The sequence below is a fragment of the Suillus paluster genome (assembly GCF_016628075.1).
Source record: "Suillus paluster strain FC165 chromosome Unknown EDB91scaffold_6, whole genome shotgun sequence".
Lineage (NCBI taxonomy): Eukaryota > Fungi > Basidiomycota > Agaricomycetes > Boletales > Suillaceae > Suillus > Suillus paluster.
The window spans coordinates 211,650-226,982 of NW_024537566.1; the positions used below are offsets into that span (position 1 = coordinate 211,650).

At 47.9% G+C, this 15,333-nt stretch overlaps 2 protein-coding genes across 2 annotated transcripts; one reads left to right on the plus strand and one right to left on the minus strand.

Moving 5' to 3' along the window:
• Nucleotides 1–4,378: 4,378 nt before the first annotated feature.
• On the plus strand, nucleotides 4,379–13,633 carry EDB91DRAFT_1303342 (uncharacterized protein; the record flags this gene model as incomplete). Its single annotated transcript, XM_041325004.1, has 11 exons — nucleotides 4,379–4,427; nucleotides 4,481–6,091; nucleotides 6,114–6,385; nucleotides 6,435–7,451; nucleotides 7,550–7,573; nucleotides 7,605–7,679; nucleotides 7,739–10,224; nucleotides 10,282–10,393; nucleotides 10,460–11,684; nucleotides 11,778–12,368; nucleotides 12,429–13,633. The coding sequence occupies 11 exons, from the start codon at nucleotides 4,379–4,381 to the stop codon at nucleotides 13,631–13,633; spliced, it is 8,667 nt and encodes a 2,888-aa protein (XP_041181687.1).
• A 580-nt stretch (nucleotides 13,634–14,213) lies between these two features.
• On the minus strand, nucleotides 14,214–15,333 carry EDB91DRAFT_1078429 (uncharacterized protein; the record flags this gene model as incomplete). The annotated part of the gene is made up of 7 exons (XM_041315016.1): nucleotides 14,214–14,361; nucleotides 14,421–14,516; nucleotides 14,557–14,581; nucleotides 14,620–14,756; nucleotides 14,823–14,890; nucleotides 14,977–15,058; nucleotides 15,185–15,333. The coding sequence occupies 7 exons, from the start codon at nucleotides 15,331–15,333 to the stop codon at nucleotides 14,214–14,216; spliced, it is 705 nt and encodes a 234-aa protein (XP_041181688.1).

Here is a 15,333-nt window from a genome sequence, read left to right on the forward strand (position 1 = left end):
ACTCTACAGTACTCTCATGGACCCGCATGTCTCGATTTTTTGTTGCAGTCTTCAATGACATCACTCATATGCTTTTTTCACGATATCATGTCCAGGTGATCGGTTCGCAGTTACCACTATGACATTAGATTATATTCTACCATACCACATGTATTAGTATAGCTCAATGATAGGTAGTTATTATGGGATATCATTGTGATCTGATGTTATAACTAAATATAAGATGATGCAATCATACAGCACTCTGGAACATGGCGGCGAGTATATCACGCGGTCTGGAACGTGGCTGTGACCATATCACAAAAATCGATTCAGTATATTCATATGTATTCTAGGCTCTATTATAGATACTAGTCACAGTCGTTACAGTGTGTTACAGTGGCTACACGTGTATATATGTCTATATATACGTTGGGGAGTTTTGCTGATGATACACATTGTTCTCTGTCCAAGTGGCGGTGTTAAACTTCCTGATATCATGTGACCCGGCAATAAGGGTATTTCCATCCGATGTTAACACGCATCCTCCCCGGGTTTTTTGAGCAGTTCACCTGTGTTAGCATCCCAGATTTTCAGTGCGTTCATATCATTGCACCATCTGGTGAGTAGCAAACAGCTCACATGCCATAGTTGTCCCCTGTCTCGGTTAGTCTGGCGATTATCTCTCCGTTCTCCACCTCCCATGTGTTATCGTTGGATCCACTCGCGACTCGCGATCCATCTAGACTCCAGCAGATAGACCACACTTCCTTTGTGTGCTTCGTCCATTTGTTGATGACCTTGCCCGTGTCAATGTCCCACAATCTCACTGCACCATCCAAACTCCCACTTGCTACTTTCTTGCCATCCGGTGACAATGCTATGACCAACACTCCTTCAAGTCCTTTATCCTGTCAAGCATCCCCGACCTGTGTTCCGCTCTCCATGTCCCACACTCGAAGTGAGCCATCCCATGAACATGTGATGATCTGCTGTTCACCGGGCAGGTGTAGGACACCATAGATGGTTTTGGAGTGTCCTTGCATCTTTTTGCAATGCTTCGTCACTGATTTTTTTTTGCTTCGCAGGGGCTGGTGAAGACATTATTTTTCGGGGACTTCTAATGAGAGTGGGATAATCTCAGCTTTGACCTTCAAACGAACCCATCAATTATTCACAGTGTACAAAGAACAAACACGTCGGAATGGAAGCCGTGATGGTCATTCAACACAGGGCCAAGCTGGAGGAAGGTTGTTGCTTGAGTCCTCTTAAGGTGCGCCTTTCATGCTGTATCCTCATGTTTGCCTCACAGCTCGGACACAGAATATGTAAATCAAGCACCCATATCTCGTTCCTGACAAATTTCTTCATCTCTCAGCATCGTGTCTGGTAGTCTTGCCATCAAACAGGTCTGCATCCCTGTTTTTCTTCACCAATTCAACATGTTTTTCTGGTCTCAGGCTATCCCATTGGGCTGCATTTTCAGAGTAGGCACGTTGTACTTTCATTTCCAACCGCGGTTTTCGTCTGTTTTTAACCACAAGGCGTCTGCAATCGCATTGGAACCGCTTGTTGAGACTTCCTTTGCAAGATGCACAGCGTCTTTCAGAATGTATGATTGTAGGCTGTCTGTCGCGTAGACGCTTGCCAAGACAGATATATATGAACTCGCTGCATTCTCAACCTGAGCCACCCAGCATGGGGCGTGTTTTTATGATCAAACTCAGGCTTGTACGATTTTGCCAACATGCAGTGGTGTACCCAACAAGTCTGTGGAGCGCTGTGACGGATGTGTGGACGTGCATGGTGGATTTACTTGGCTGGAATAAACAACCAAGACTGGTTTACAAATGGCGGTAAGTGGATTTATATTTGAGATTGAGATTAGGATGGCTCACATGAGCTGCTCGAACCATGATCTAGCTCCTCAGTTGTCACGAATCCCTAACACGAATCATTTTTCATTTCTCGGTTTTCCTTCGGCTATGTCCCATACCCGAACCGGTCACGTGATACCTCCACCTTTCACGTTATCACATCATCACCATGTCACAACTTCACCCCTTCACCTTTCACCAATCACATCTCCGATCGGATCCCCTACGCCCAGGGCTAGAACCATATGTCTTCCTATCACTTAATCTCCGTTTCTGACATCATTGCTTATATATCATGACGTCATACTACGTCATGCGCAGTATCGTACGACTCTTTTCTCATTGGCTGATTATTTACAGACTCAGATATCTCTGACTCAATGTTATGTATATAGGTAGGGTAGTTAGCGTAGTTTCTCCTTAGACTTAACCTCTTCGTTCCTACCCAGTGTAGACTCAGACGTTCACTCTCAATAACATCTATTCTCTTATCCTTGACGAGTCCTAGTGGTTGTGTTAGGCCTTTACCATTTGGTGAACGCTGATCATAACATCAGTGCACGAACTTCATCTCAACATTTTCAATCAGCCAAGTCGCACATCGTAATCACCTAGGGCAGGTTCCTGCGTGATGTTTCTTCCATCATAGATCATATTTGGCCATTGTGACGGGATTTGTTGGCGGGCAAAAAGCCGTCAAGCAAGTACTCAGATGCATGTCAACTGTGTCTGTCCCGTCAGTACTTCAAGCCCATTTCAACAGGACGTACGTCATTTCGAATGCTCCTTTGAAGACGATATAAAGTATGGATCTTTGTCTTTTGAATATGCAGCTACTGATACAGAAACACATATTTAATTCTGGACATGTTGCTGTGATTTGTCCATCTGCAGCTGCATCATGGATAGGTTGACTCTTTTCTTCTCACTATGAGCTGGGCTCACAGTAGAACATACAATGCTAGGTACGACAGAACAGTATTTCAGTATACCCTGTCTAATCTCTAGCAGATCAAACGCTACCTGACCATCTCCCTGCTATCGACGAGCTCAAACATGAGAAACTAGATGAATTTGTATCGATAGAAGGAGCGGTGTGTTGATTTACCTCATGACTATTTCTTTTTCTGATAACGTGTGCAAGATGAAATGTATGATTAATGTCACCGCGTGAAACGCATGATCTGAAACATATTGTCCGAATTTTGGTCAGCAAGGATACCGACAGATAATGTCTTTGACCTTTTACTAAGGCCAGGGAGTTCTCCGTGAATGCTGGCTCTGTCGAGGTGGGCTTGAGCATTCACTGTGGCTGAATTCACCTCCGAGCTTCTTCAGCTCTATCCCCGCGAAATTCATCTCTGTGTTGCTCTCGTGTGTTATTGTACCAAGGTAAAAATTTCTCGAGGCGTCTGCTAGTTATTTATCAGGTCTTAAACCAATCCACATGGCATTAGCTCAGTGCCTAAACTTATGTCGTTTCTAGGAGATACCCTTTGCATCGGTCTCAGAAAGGGCTTCATATCCCTTCCTGCGGATCCAAATACACCAATCATGTGCGTTGTTCCTGCGTGCTGTCATTGGACAACGTATACATGAGGGACGCAACCCCAGATACTACCTTATACTTTGGTGTGTCCAAATCAAACGGACATATGTGCAAGATCTGGTGGCAGAAGGATGCACAGGATATTTGAACAATGTTAGGGCAGCAACGAGGCATCCTTATCATATATCAGGGTAGGTCTAGACCGAATGTGGCGCGTGGTGAATTCTGATGATAGACGAAATGTCTACTGTGATTCATGAAGCCGTGTGAGGTGCGGTGGAGAGGTCCAAGGAAGAATGCCCAGGCTAATATGGTGCTCCGATGGAAGGGATTGAGTGTCAGAGCTGAGAATATTTGAAACTAGTGAGTGCCAGATCGTGAAGAAGTTGATGCATTTGATAATCAGCCTCCGCAAGTAGTTCGCTTTCTGCCTTCCATCAAACCTTCAGGCCTGCAGGCCGATCTATATGCACGATCTTTGTTTGAGATTTGAGTTGTTCTTCTCCAAGTAAGTGCCTATATACAGCATTGAATGATATTGACACCAAAACAAGTGAAAGATCCGGTTGGTGCCAGTCCTCGGTGTGGCACCGAACCTGTACATAAAGGTTCCGGCTTTTTGCCGATACAACCCTGAGGACAAGCGCTTAGAGGTTCCTTATTAGTGGCTAAAGTTCACCGTCAGTGGCCATTGCACTTTTCTTTCATCCCACCAATATATGCTTCACATTTAAGAATGAAACATGATTTCACAGACCAATCTAGTCTGGAATATATCATCAATCATGTTTTTTGCCCCCTCAAGTTGCCGCAAGGGAGTGACCATTCCCTTGAGAATGACCTGGCCTTAACTCATGTGATACTGGATGCTGCTTTCGCGTTCAGCGACCAACTCCCATTCAATCAGCTGGTGCTTTGGACGAGGAGCTTGAAAATGCTTCGGAACCTCAGAGATTCAATCAGACTCAGTGTGATGTCTGCAAAGGAGGTTGAATCTCAGATCAATGCTATGCACCACAAAGGTTCGTTATCTTACTAATTTGCATGTTGTTCCGTTCTGAGTGTCAACTTGCAGATGTCCTAGTATATATGATTCGCGCACAAAATGCTGCGGTGGTCATGAGAAAATTCGAATCCGAGACTATATTCGAATCATTTGAGATCTCTCCCAACCCCACTGCAGTGATGGGCGCAAAGGGAAAGCTGATTTGTTCGTATCCTGGACCTGCTATCACAGTCCCGGATACGAACATCGACAATGCTACCTTTCCCGCAGAGCTCGCGAATTTTCTTGTCCGCATGGATCGAGATGTCCTTGATGCAGCAGCAATGACGAAAAAAGCCGGGTCCACTGTTGCCAAAGAGAGGGATACCACTCATCCTCGATACATCACTGAACTCCTGACTGGTATATTGCGTGGCCTCGGGAGCATTGCTGATGTTCCTCGCATCCGCAAGCGCATCGGAGATGATGTATTGTGGGACAGCGTGGAATTGCCGTGGAGGTGCTCTCCACTTTGGCTTGTAATTCGCGTTGCCTTACAGACGACTCTGGAGTGCTGTGCTCTTGGAAAAACGACGTACAAATCGTTCATGCTATTTTCCATGGCGAGGCTCACAACCCTTGCCCTCGACCATGACTTGCCAAATGATACCCTACACTTCATGTCAGCAAAGATTGCACGTCGTCTTTTCAAGCTTGGATCCTCTGCTTCTCCGGAGCTCTCGCAAATGGTCAGTACGGCCACCAGTGACGTGAGGAGTATCCTAGAGGGAAGATGGGGATTTGTTCAAGACACTCAATGGGTCTCACCTCATTGGGCTCCCGAGACCCTCCGAGTGCTGCAAGATACCCATCTTTCCTTAAACACCAGCCGAGAGTACATACGCCAAGCTTTCCAGAATCAGCATTCGTCCTTCCAACCAACCTCATTCAACCACAGCCACCACATGCGCGGGACAATCAATGATTTCCTTGACGCTGGTGCTGACTTCCTTGTAGCTGCCCATGCTGCAGAACCATCCCTTTCTCTCATAGACTTTGAGATGGTTGTTAGATCAGGGATTGACGATTGGGTAGCACGTATTTCATTTCAGAGCATCGACTCCACATGTGTCTTGATTGAGGTGTGCACATCTGCATACTCCTCAAGAGTGCTGAAGGCTTATGAGGGAAACCCGGAGAATTTTTCGATCATGCTTCTAACTCTTTTTGAGCTCTGGGTAGCCATGGACAAGATCGTTGTTCGACAAATCCCATTGCTGTCAGAATATTCCCCCGAAATCCCAGTGACCCTTTTGGAACATCTTCTCATATGCCAATCTTCAGCCCTTGATCGTTTAAGGCACTTACACACCTATCTGCAAGTTCATCATTGCCAGGGTTCCAGTCGTCGGTTGGCGCCCTCGTCTACCGAAGATAACAAGTCATTCGCAGTGTGCTATTTTTACCAGTCATCCAAGCTGAAGAGTTTGAAGCTAGAAATTGAGTGGGACGCTCAGGAAGAGCGTGAGCAGAAGTTGACTGAGCTCTGGACCTTCAATGAGAGGTACACTGACTTAGAGAAGCACGCAGAAAGTTTATCACATGAATACGCTGTCAACTCCTGCGGCTGGGATTACCACAAGAAGAAGAGTTGCGACAAGTGTTGCATGGAGAAGGAGATGCGAATCCATGAAGATTACAGTTCATGAGTGGCCATTACCAGAGCATGAACGGGAGGCAATTGTGGTTGTCTTTGAGCTAGCATGCCCCACCACGTTTGACATGTGGAGATCTATGACATTCCATATCCTCATTGATGTCTGCACTCCAGAAGAGATTTTGCCAACTGATCCCTTCATGACACTACCGAAATATGGCGCCTTGCAGAAGTACCGTCAGTGCCATCCAAGGCAAAGGTTGACTTTGGCGTCGGATGCCAAACCCTTCACCATGTGCCATTACAGTAGCACTTGCATTCCCAAGGAGGACGACAAGGTCTGTGTGAACAATGGACTCAAGTTTCGGCCATTCGATACAACCACAGATGCATGGGCTGGCCGACATACTACTGCTGCGCTTCGATTCTAGCAAGTTGTGCACATTCCTTCTGCCCAAGGGACCGTATAATGGTTTGCAGCAGTACCTTGCAGGAATGTCCCACATGTCGAACGAGGTCATAGCCAATCAGGCAGATTGTCACAAGGACATGACCATCCACGAATTCATCGCATTCAGAGCTTTGCAGAGCGGACCGCTACTACAATGGATGAATATTCTATGTGAACTCCGTGCGAGGGTGCTCAATTTTCGACGTGAAGAAGTCCATCTACTGCTAGTGCAGGCTATCTCACAGGTTGGCCCACTTTCATTGGACGACAACCTTGTTTGGCACGAGGAGCTGAGCAGCGCGCCCTTCATTAATGCGCTACTTGGAGAGCTGGAGTGTTTGATGGCAAGTGTCGAAGGAAATTGGTTGGAGGGCATCACGATCAGCACTATCATCATGCTTGTGTGTCGCATCTTGTCGACTGAGGAAGAAAGCATCAAACGTCACGGATATTTGCTTCTTCGAAACATACGAACTACGACCATCACGCTGCTAACGCAGCTTTCAGGGAAAATGCAAGCCAACAATGACAAAACGGTCAGTCAGGATTTACAAGGACGTGTTCACGATATGGCAATCACATGTCGGAGTACCTTTGATGTTGACGTTGATGGAGATGCTTCACTGCTCCTGACGTCGAACGACGACATGAAGGTATTTGCATATTGTGCGGTCATGATATATGACAACACTCCAAGTCAACTGGGTGATCTCCTACAACATTCCAAGCTCCTCCTAGAGCGAGACAAGAGATGCTGTCATGCATTAGAAGCCGCTGTTCGCCAATATGCAGAGCTTCATAGGGAGGGTCTTGATTGCGCGATTGCAGAAATATGGGGCAGCTACAGACCGGGGACTCCCTGGAGGGCACTGCCAGTTCCAAATTCTCATTGGCTTGTGACACAGACTGCACCCTCGTGCTCTCAATCATCACAAGACGTGCACTTCAATTTGGTTAGTGGGTGCTTCATTGTAGATGGGAAGCAACTGGGCAGGCTCCTGTCCGTGATAGTGCAACATCCTACCTACCAATCAATTTTCGGTGATGTCAGCCTTTTGAAGTTGCGACTCCATTGGTACGCTGACATGCTGACTTACTGATTACAGCAAATTTTGGACATTGTTCCAGCTGATATTCCTGGAATGGAGTATGCGACACGCGGAAATGTCTGCGACCATCAGGTTAGTCACCCTCGTTATTGTCGCTCGGCAGCTGAAATAATGCTCACTTGTCACCGAAGGTGTCTTTCGCTCTCTGCGACCCGAACAACCTCATCATCCACACAAAGCACATTGAACAAGACTCGCCCATCCTTCAGCTCATTCTGAGTCAACAATTTTTGGATGACCTACCGGCAATCTTGACACTGTCCCACACTCATTGGCTCAACCTGAGCATGAACAAAATAGAGATCCAACCAGTAGACAATGCGTGGAAGTTCTCGCCCGAAAATTGGATCCTACAATTTCCTGTTTCAGGCCCCTCGACGCTGCAGAATGCCGGTGGCGCCACTCTTGTTGACATATGTAGTCAAACATGGGACATGGTCTCCAAGAGGATGGGTTCTCTGGAGGATCCCTGCTACATGATGGTCACATGTAGTGCCAGTGAAGCATCTGGTGGTCCTTTCTTCTCGCTGAAGGTTGATTTACCTCGATATGGTCTTGAGTTCTTCATCGACCAGGATGGGGAAATGCAGTCTCGAAACATGAGCAACATGGTCGTCGACACCAGCCAGTCGACTGGAACGATGTTGGGATTGATTAACCAGCTAGTCCTACATCCGAAGTCGCAAACTGCAGATGAGCATCCGTGTACTGTCATCATCCCAGATGGTCGTATATCATATTCTGTTAATGGCCATCACGTTCGGGTTACCATCGCTCCTGAAGGCACCCGATTGACATACCACTCATACAAGGTTGACCCAGATTTACGTTGTCTCGCTGGGAACAGGGGTCTGACGAGCAAGCTCTATCAGGCACTCCTCCATGCTGTAACCAGCGGCTGTATCCCTGATCCCCTGACGGGTCGAACGGGGACAGAGGAGGCATTGCATCTCTTACATTCTGCAGCTTGCCAGTCCTTCATGAAGCTTCACTCTCGTGATACAGATCTTTTGCGCGAGATCAGTTTGTTGTCAACCAGGCGCATCTGGTATCCTGTTCACCTTCAGAAGATGCAGACAGTTTCTTGGTCATGCCTTGCATCCCTTGCGCAGCACCACGGTTTTCATCCAGCTGTGAAATCTATCATGGACTACGGCATGCAGCTTTCAACTTTCTCAGAATGGTCTTCAAACATTAATCCTAGCTTGGATCCGCCATTTCCCAACCACCTTCTCGAGTGCGCGTCCACTCGTGCCTCGGCAGTCTACCCTGACCAATTCTCTCTTCCACTTGCCCTTGGAAACACAGATGTCATTTATACTTTGCGCGCTGTACCCGATAAACATGCGGAAGAGAGGGCATTTCACACTGCCTTCATGGTACGCCAGTGGCCAAGCAGGCTTCTGGTGCAACATAATCTTCTTGATTTGTTGACCCAGTGGAAACATGTCCAAGGAATGGGGGAATTGCTCAGCTTGCGATACTCCAAAGACTGGCTCCAACCAAATTTTCCCAAAGTCTTCCTTTCTGCATATGACCGCTTGCGTAGTGCCACAAAGAAAGACATGTTTCAGCTGGTTTTCACCCTGGCTTCAGTATCATATGGCGTGTTGGATGACGATGCGCTCATGCCAACGCTCCTAGCCTTCACCACGGTTCCCGAAATTCGCAGCCTGGGCGAACCACTGAAATTCACTTCCTATGATCTCTTGGATGGTTTCAGGCCTTCCTATGCGAAACTGGACAGTATTATCAGTTTTTGTGCCAGAGATTATGAGATCAGCCAGGAGAGACAACTACCTGCAATACCTGGGGAAGATGAAAATACTTTGGGAAGGCGCCGTTATGCAGCTTTCGAAGACAAGTGTCACTCTGAAAAGCAAGTCATTCTCAGCAATGTTCGGGATGCTTGGCCGTGCGAAGATCCTCCGGAACGTCATACGCTGCAAGCAAACTGCTACAATGTCATGAAACTGTTGAAGACACTCCGCCCATTATTCCAAAGCTGTTGGCGAAACCACCTTTTGAAGCAATACCTGGATGTCCTGCAGGGGAGCCTTATGCGATTCTATGCTCCCAATCCTCCGTCAAAAATACCATCACAATGCAATCTTCATTCCCATATTGTTCACTTGGATGTTGCTTCACAGGCCTCATCAGTTGATTCCCAGTACCTTTTCGATAGACATCCGCCTGTCCTACACATGTGTGGGTCTTCCGAAGTTCTGCCTGATTTCAGTTGGAGACATTTTGTGTCTCCAGACTCCGGAGTTACAGCGAGGTTGCAGCTGCTGATCAACGACTTTCGCGACCGAGGGAGTAACAAATTCCGCCGTGACTACGCGAATCATCTGGACCAGAGCAGGTCGATTTTCTGCGAAGAAACGAGCATTTTCCCACCAGATTCTATGCCATACACGACAGATGTACTGCTTGAATACCATTCTCTCCATAGCCAGCAATTCGAAGGTTCATTCACAACGATCGTACATACCCTCTCCCCTACTTCTGCAGCTGAGAACGCGTTATACAATGCTGGGTTGTGGCCCCGAATTACTCCAAACTTCCTCTTCACTTGCATGGCATCTGTGTCACCAAACTGTTTGGGGAACGCTTGGTGTACGACTCTCATCCGCCTGTCGCAGATCCTTCTCCAACTGCAGCACTCCTGAAGGTTGTTGGTCTTTGCCGCTAAGAAAAACTGGGTGGAGTTCTTCAAGGAATTGGAGAATGAAGAATGCGAGGGATTTGATCCCGAGCAGTACACCGATTGGCTTTTGATACAGGTACGTTGGTTGTAAAAGCAAATTACTCGTTAACAGCTATTGGTGATGGCCCATGGGTGTGTTTAGATTGAAAGTCAGTTCTCAGCCCAGCCTATCCAGGTGAAGGTTGCGCTGGAGATGATGTCACCATGCACGGGAAGAAATACTTCTCTCCAGCTCAACATGGGTGAAGGGAAATCCTACGTCATTGTTCCCCTTGCAGCCGCTGCACTTTCCGATGGCCATAAATTGGTTCGAGTCATTGTGCTGAAGTCGTTGTCGGCTCAGATGTTCCAGCTCCTGGTCGAACGACTGAGCGGCCTTGCACAGAGGCACATTTTCTATATTCCATTCTCCAGAGTGCTCTCTATCGACGCATCCAAGGTGCAAATGTATTGTGACCTGATGCAGGAATGCATGGACACCAGGGGGATTTTGGTCGTGCAACCGGACCATATTCTGTCGTTCCAGCTGATGGCTGTTGACCGTCAGCTGTCCCTTCGGACCGAAGCTGCTAAAGAGATGCTGCAGGCTCAGCTGTGGCTCGACAATCATACGCGCGACATCCTGGATGAAAGCGATGAAATTCTGCACGTCCACTACCAGCTGGTGTACACTGTCGGTCTTCAATGGTCGCTTCAAGGCCATCCTGAAAGGTGGACGACTACACAACAAGTTCTGACTCTTGTCGTGAAGCACGCTGCTCGACTCCTAAGCGAAATTCCCTCTCACTTGAAAGTGTCCATTCATAGGCACGGAGTGTTCCCCTTCATTCGAGTTCTGCACCACACAGCAGGTGAAGAATTGGTTCAATGGATCGCACAGGATGTCATTGACGGGGCACTTGACAACATCAGCTTCAATCAAGCATCTCTGCAAGTGAAACAAGCTGTCCGCCAGTTCATCGCAGTTGAGGAGACCTCCGATGACTGTATCCGCTTGGTGGAAGATCACTGTAGAGACACCACCGTCTGGCCTGGCCTTCTAGTCCTGCGTGGACTGCTGGCTTGTAGTATCTTGGTGTACACTCTCAAAGAACGTCGCTGGCGAGTGGACTATGGTCTCGCCCAAGAACGTACAATGTTAGCCATTCCATTCCGTGCTAAAGACATGCCCTCGCTGCGGGCAGAGTTTGGTCATCCAGACATTGCTGTCACCCTCACCTGCCTGTCATACTACTATGCGGGCCTCACGCTCCAGCAGCTGATGTTATGCTTCAAGCTTTTGCAGACGCAGGATAATCCCGCCCTCGAGTATGAATCCTGGGTGCATGGACTTCAGTCCGTCCCAGATAGTCTACTGCACCTTAGCAGTATCAACACAGAATCCGCGGAGCAGCTCCCCGACCTTCAGTGATTGTTCACATTCAACAAGGCAGTCATAGATTTCTACTTGTCTCGAATAGTTTTTCCCAAGGAAGCCAAGGGATTCCCCAGTAAGCTCGCCTGCTCTGGGTGGGATCTCGTTCAAGAGAAGAGACACCTAACAACCGGCTTTTCTGGTACAAACGACAATCGCTATCTGCTACTGAGCTCGATGGTGCAGCACGAACTTGATTACCAATGGAGCACGAACACCCGAGTCCTTGCATTTCTTCTTTGCCCAGAAAACAATTGCTACAGACGCATCCCGCCCGGTCAAAAGGTGAAATGTTTCATCTATGCCCTAGTCACAGAGACTCCTGAGGTCCGCGTGCTCCTGGACGTGGGTGCGCAGATGCTGGAATTGAAGAATCAGGAGTTGGCCGAAGCATGGCTTAGAGCCAAGCGTGACGCCAAAGTGGCAGTCTTCGTGAATGACAACGATGAACTCGTCATCATTAGTCGGGATGGGACAGTCAAGCCCCTGGTGTCGTCCTCCTTCGCCCAGCAGCTTGATCAGTGCATGGTGTATCTTGACGACGCCCATACTAGAGGCACAGATGTCAAGCTGCCTTCCGGTTCCCGAGCTGCTGTCATGCTTGGCCCCAAAGTCACGAAGGACCGCCTGACGCAAGGTTCGTGATTCTAGATATCATGGGTATCAGTTTTGATGTTAAGTGATGACACACTGGCAGGATGTATGCGAATGCGGAAGCTGGGCAATGGGCACTCAGTAATGTTCTTCGCTCCAACTGAAGTTGACCGAGGCATCCGTTCGGCCACTCAGAAAGCTGATGCAGACGGCGTCAATGTGGTGGATATCCTGCACTGGGCAATGCTCGAAACCTGTCTCGATATTGAGATACGTAGATCCCACTGGGTTCAACAAAGATCGGAGTTCAATGCTCGGAATTCCGCATGGGCTCAATTCTCACGTACCCCTACTTCGATCTCCACCCTGAAGACCGCTTGGTTGCAGCCAGAAGAGTGTTCGTTAGAGGATATGTACGCACCATGCAGAAAGTGCAAGGAGCCCGGAGTTTTATCTGGGGTTCTATCAACCCGTGCGGGAAGCATGGACGAGGAACAAGAAAGGGAGGTAGTCCACAAGGTGCAGACAGAACATCATCCGGAAAGACCATCCAGGGTAGAATCTGCAGCCCAGAGCCTACATGTGGATGTTCATGTGTTCCTTAAGACCAGCCGAATTCCTGTGGGATCTTCTGCATTTATTCCAGTGCTATCCAGCCTTGTCGACACCACTGCTGAATTTCACGAGCACAAACGGTGGGAACACAACATTTTAGTCACCTGCGACTTCGCTCGGACGGTGGGGACTCTCTCTGCCATACAGGAAGCGGATCATTATTTGCGGCCTGTCAATTGGATTGTGTCCAGTAACATTGAATGCCCAGTGCTGGTAGTCATGAGCCCGAACAAAGTGAATGCACTGTTACCTGATATCTGCAGGAGCAATGCAATTCACCTGTGCATCTACACTCCTCGTACCACAAAAACGATGCAGCCATGCGACGACCTTCGACTTTACTGTGTTCCTTCGACACCACCGTTGACATCATCAGAACCGCTGATTTTCCAGCTCAACCTTTTTGCGGGCCAACTCTATTTCTTCAATTACGACATGTATCTCCGCACTTGCAACTTCTTAGGACTCAAGGCACCAGATTTGGGGGACGTGGACTTGATAGCAGATAGCGACGGGTTCATCAGTGAGGAGAATCGCCCCGCTGCGAGAGCATCGTGCTCGTTCAAGCGATCGCAGCTTTCTGCACTGAAGGAGTTGTTTGGGATGAGAAGGAAAGGCATGGGGTATCTACTGACTCACCTCGGAAAGATGCTCAACGGCCGCATTTTGACTGGGGAGGATTTTCTGGACTGAATTCCAGGTCTCTTTAGCATTAGTTTTACCGCCTCTATGTCAGCCCTGGGCTGTGACTGACTGCAGTCCTAGTCAACAGCGACTGTATCAACACCAACCTTGATGTAATATTGATATCGTGATGTTTTCTGTAAATGTATTTGTAGTCGAATCTTGGTCGAATCTATAGTTTTGTTGCTTGAACAGACATCAAGTACTTCCATGTCGATCGCAATACTGATTTGATCCACCCAGGGTTCATTCTGTCGCGCAGTTGAAAGACAGATATCCCTGATCCATTATCGGAGGTATGCTTCATACAGTTCTTCGATCAGTCATTACTCGTACTACAATAGGAACCCGTGCCAGTGACTTCAGTCAGCTGCAAATGTATGATCAGGAAGTTTATATAGACAGTAAGCTCTAGACGCACTCTGTCATGCCACCCCAAGAGCACACTTCTGCTCATATCACCCCAGTCTGCCATCCCCACACCCATGAAGGTACTTCATCAAAGTGTCCTGAATATCCTGCGCTTTCACGACATTGTTGATCTCTGACAATTTTAAATCGCGGTGTAGGGAGTATCCCTACGCTAGGCTCATATCCACCACTTTTCCAATGCATCAGGCATCCATCCGACGTCCATCCGACACCTATCCATTCCATCCGATACCCATCTGCTTTTCGGACGACATGCGGATACCTTCGGATCTCCACCTATAGCTCGCGCATCTGCTGCATCCGTCCTGTCCACGTCCATTCTACCTCATTGGTACGTACTCACACACATTTTCTTGTTACTGACTGAACACAGACATATCCTCTCACACTCCAGTATTTTTCGGATAGCTTATGGCACGGTCTAGACTTGCTACCTATATCTCTATGTTCCTTGAAAATACTGTACCCTATAAGCATGGAGGTTTTCGAAAAATACTTACTTCATGTAACTTCCTCCCACTTTTCCTGCACCTTACCAGAAGGTCACTTTGACTTATACCCACTATCCATCCAACCTTTAATGAACTTCCTTAGACTTTGATTCGCATCCTGTCTGATCTGCAAGTGCCATCCGCTCCATCCGACGAATCCGTACGTTTCGCATCCTATCCGTTTCATCCGCTTTTGCGGATCTTTCATCCTATAGGGTCGCTTTAGACAGAGACTAGTATTCCCCAGCAGCAATCCCCTTAAGGGTCGAACACACTTGTTCCCAAGCGAGGCAGCAGGCAGCAAAGACCCAACTGTGTAGTAGATTGACTTCTCTCCACTGCACTTGTTGTACCCACAGCGGTCTGCAACATCACATTCTTGCGAAAATGTTAGCATACGGGGGCAGTGACATGCGACAGCAGACACACCTTAGGGTCTTCGACATTTAGCCCATAGTGTGCGCTGTCCAGCACAATGCCCAAGGCCCCTGGTATGTCTCCCCCGTGCGGTCTCGGAGTAGCGTTCAGGTTGAATTATGTTGGGAAGTCACGAGATATGGCTGTACTTGGTGAGAAATCTTGTTCAATCACTTTCGCAGACACTAATCTTCATGTTCAGGCACTGTAGTGACAATACTCTCTGCATCGAAGCCATATCCAAACCTTGTAGATGACAGGATAGCTTGTGTCCATGGCACGACCTCCGAGAAGGTTCCCGATATCGCCTTCGCCATCCTCACTTGCGGCAGCACGATGTAGGTCATCTTTAGACCGTGATATGACCAT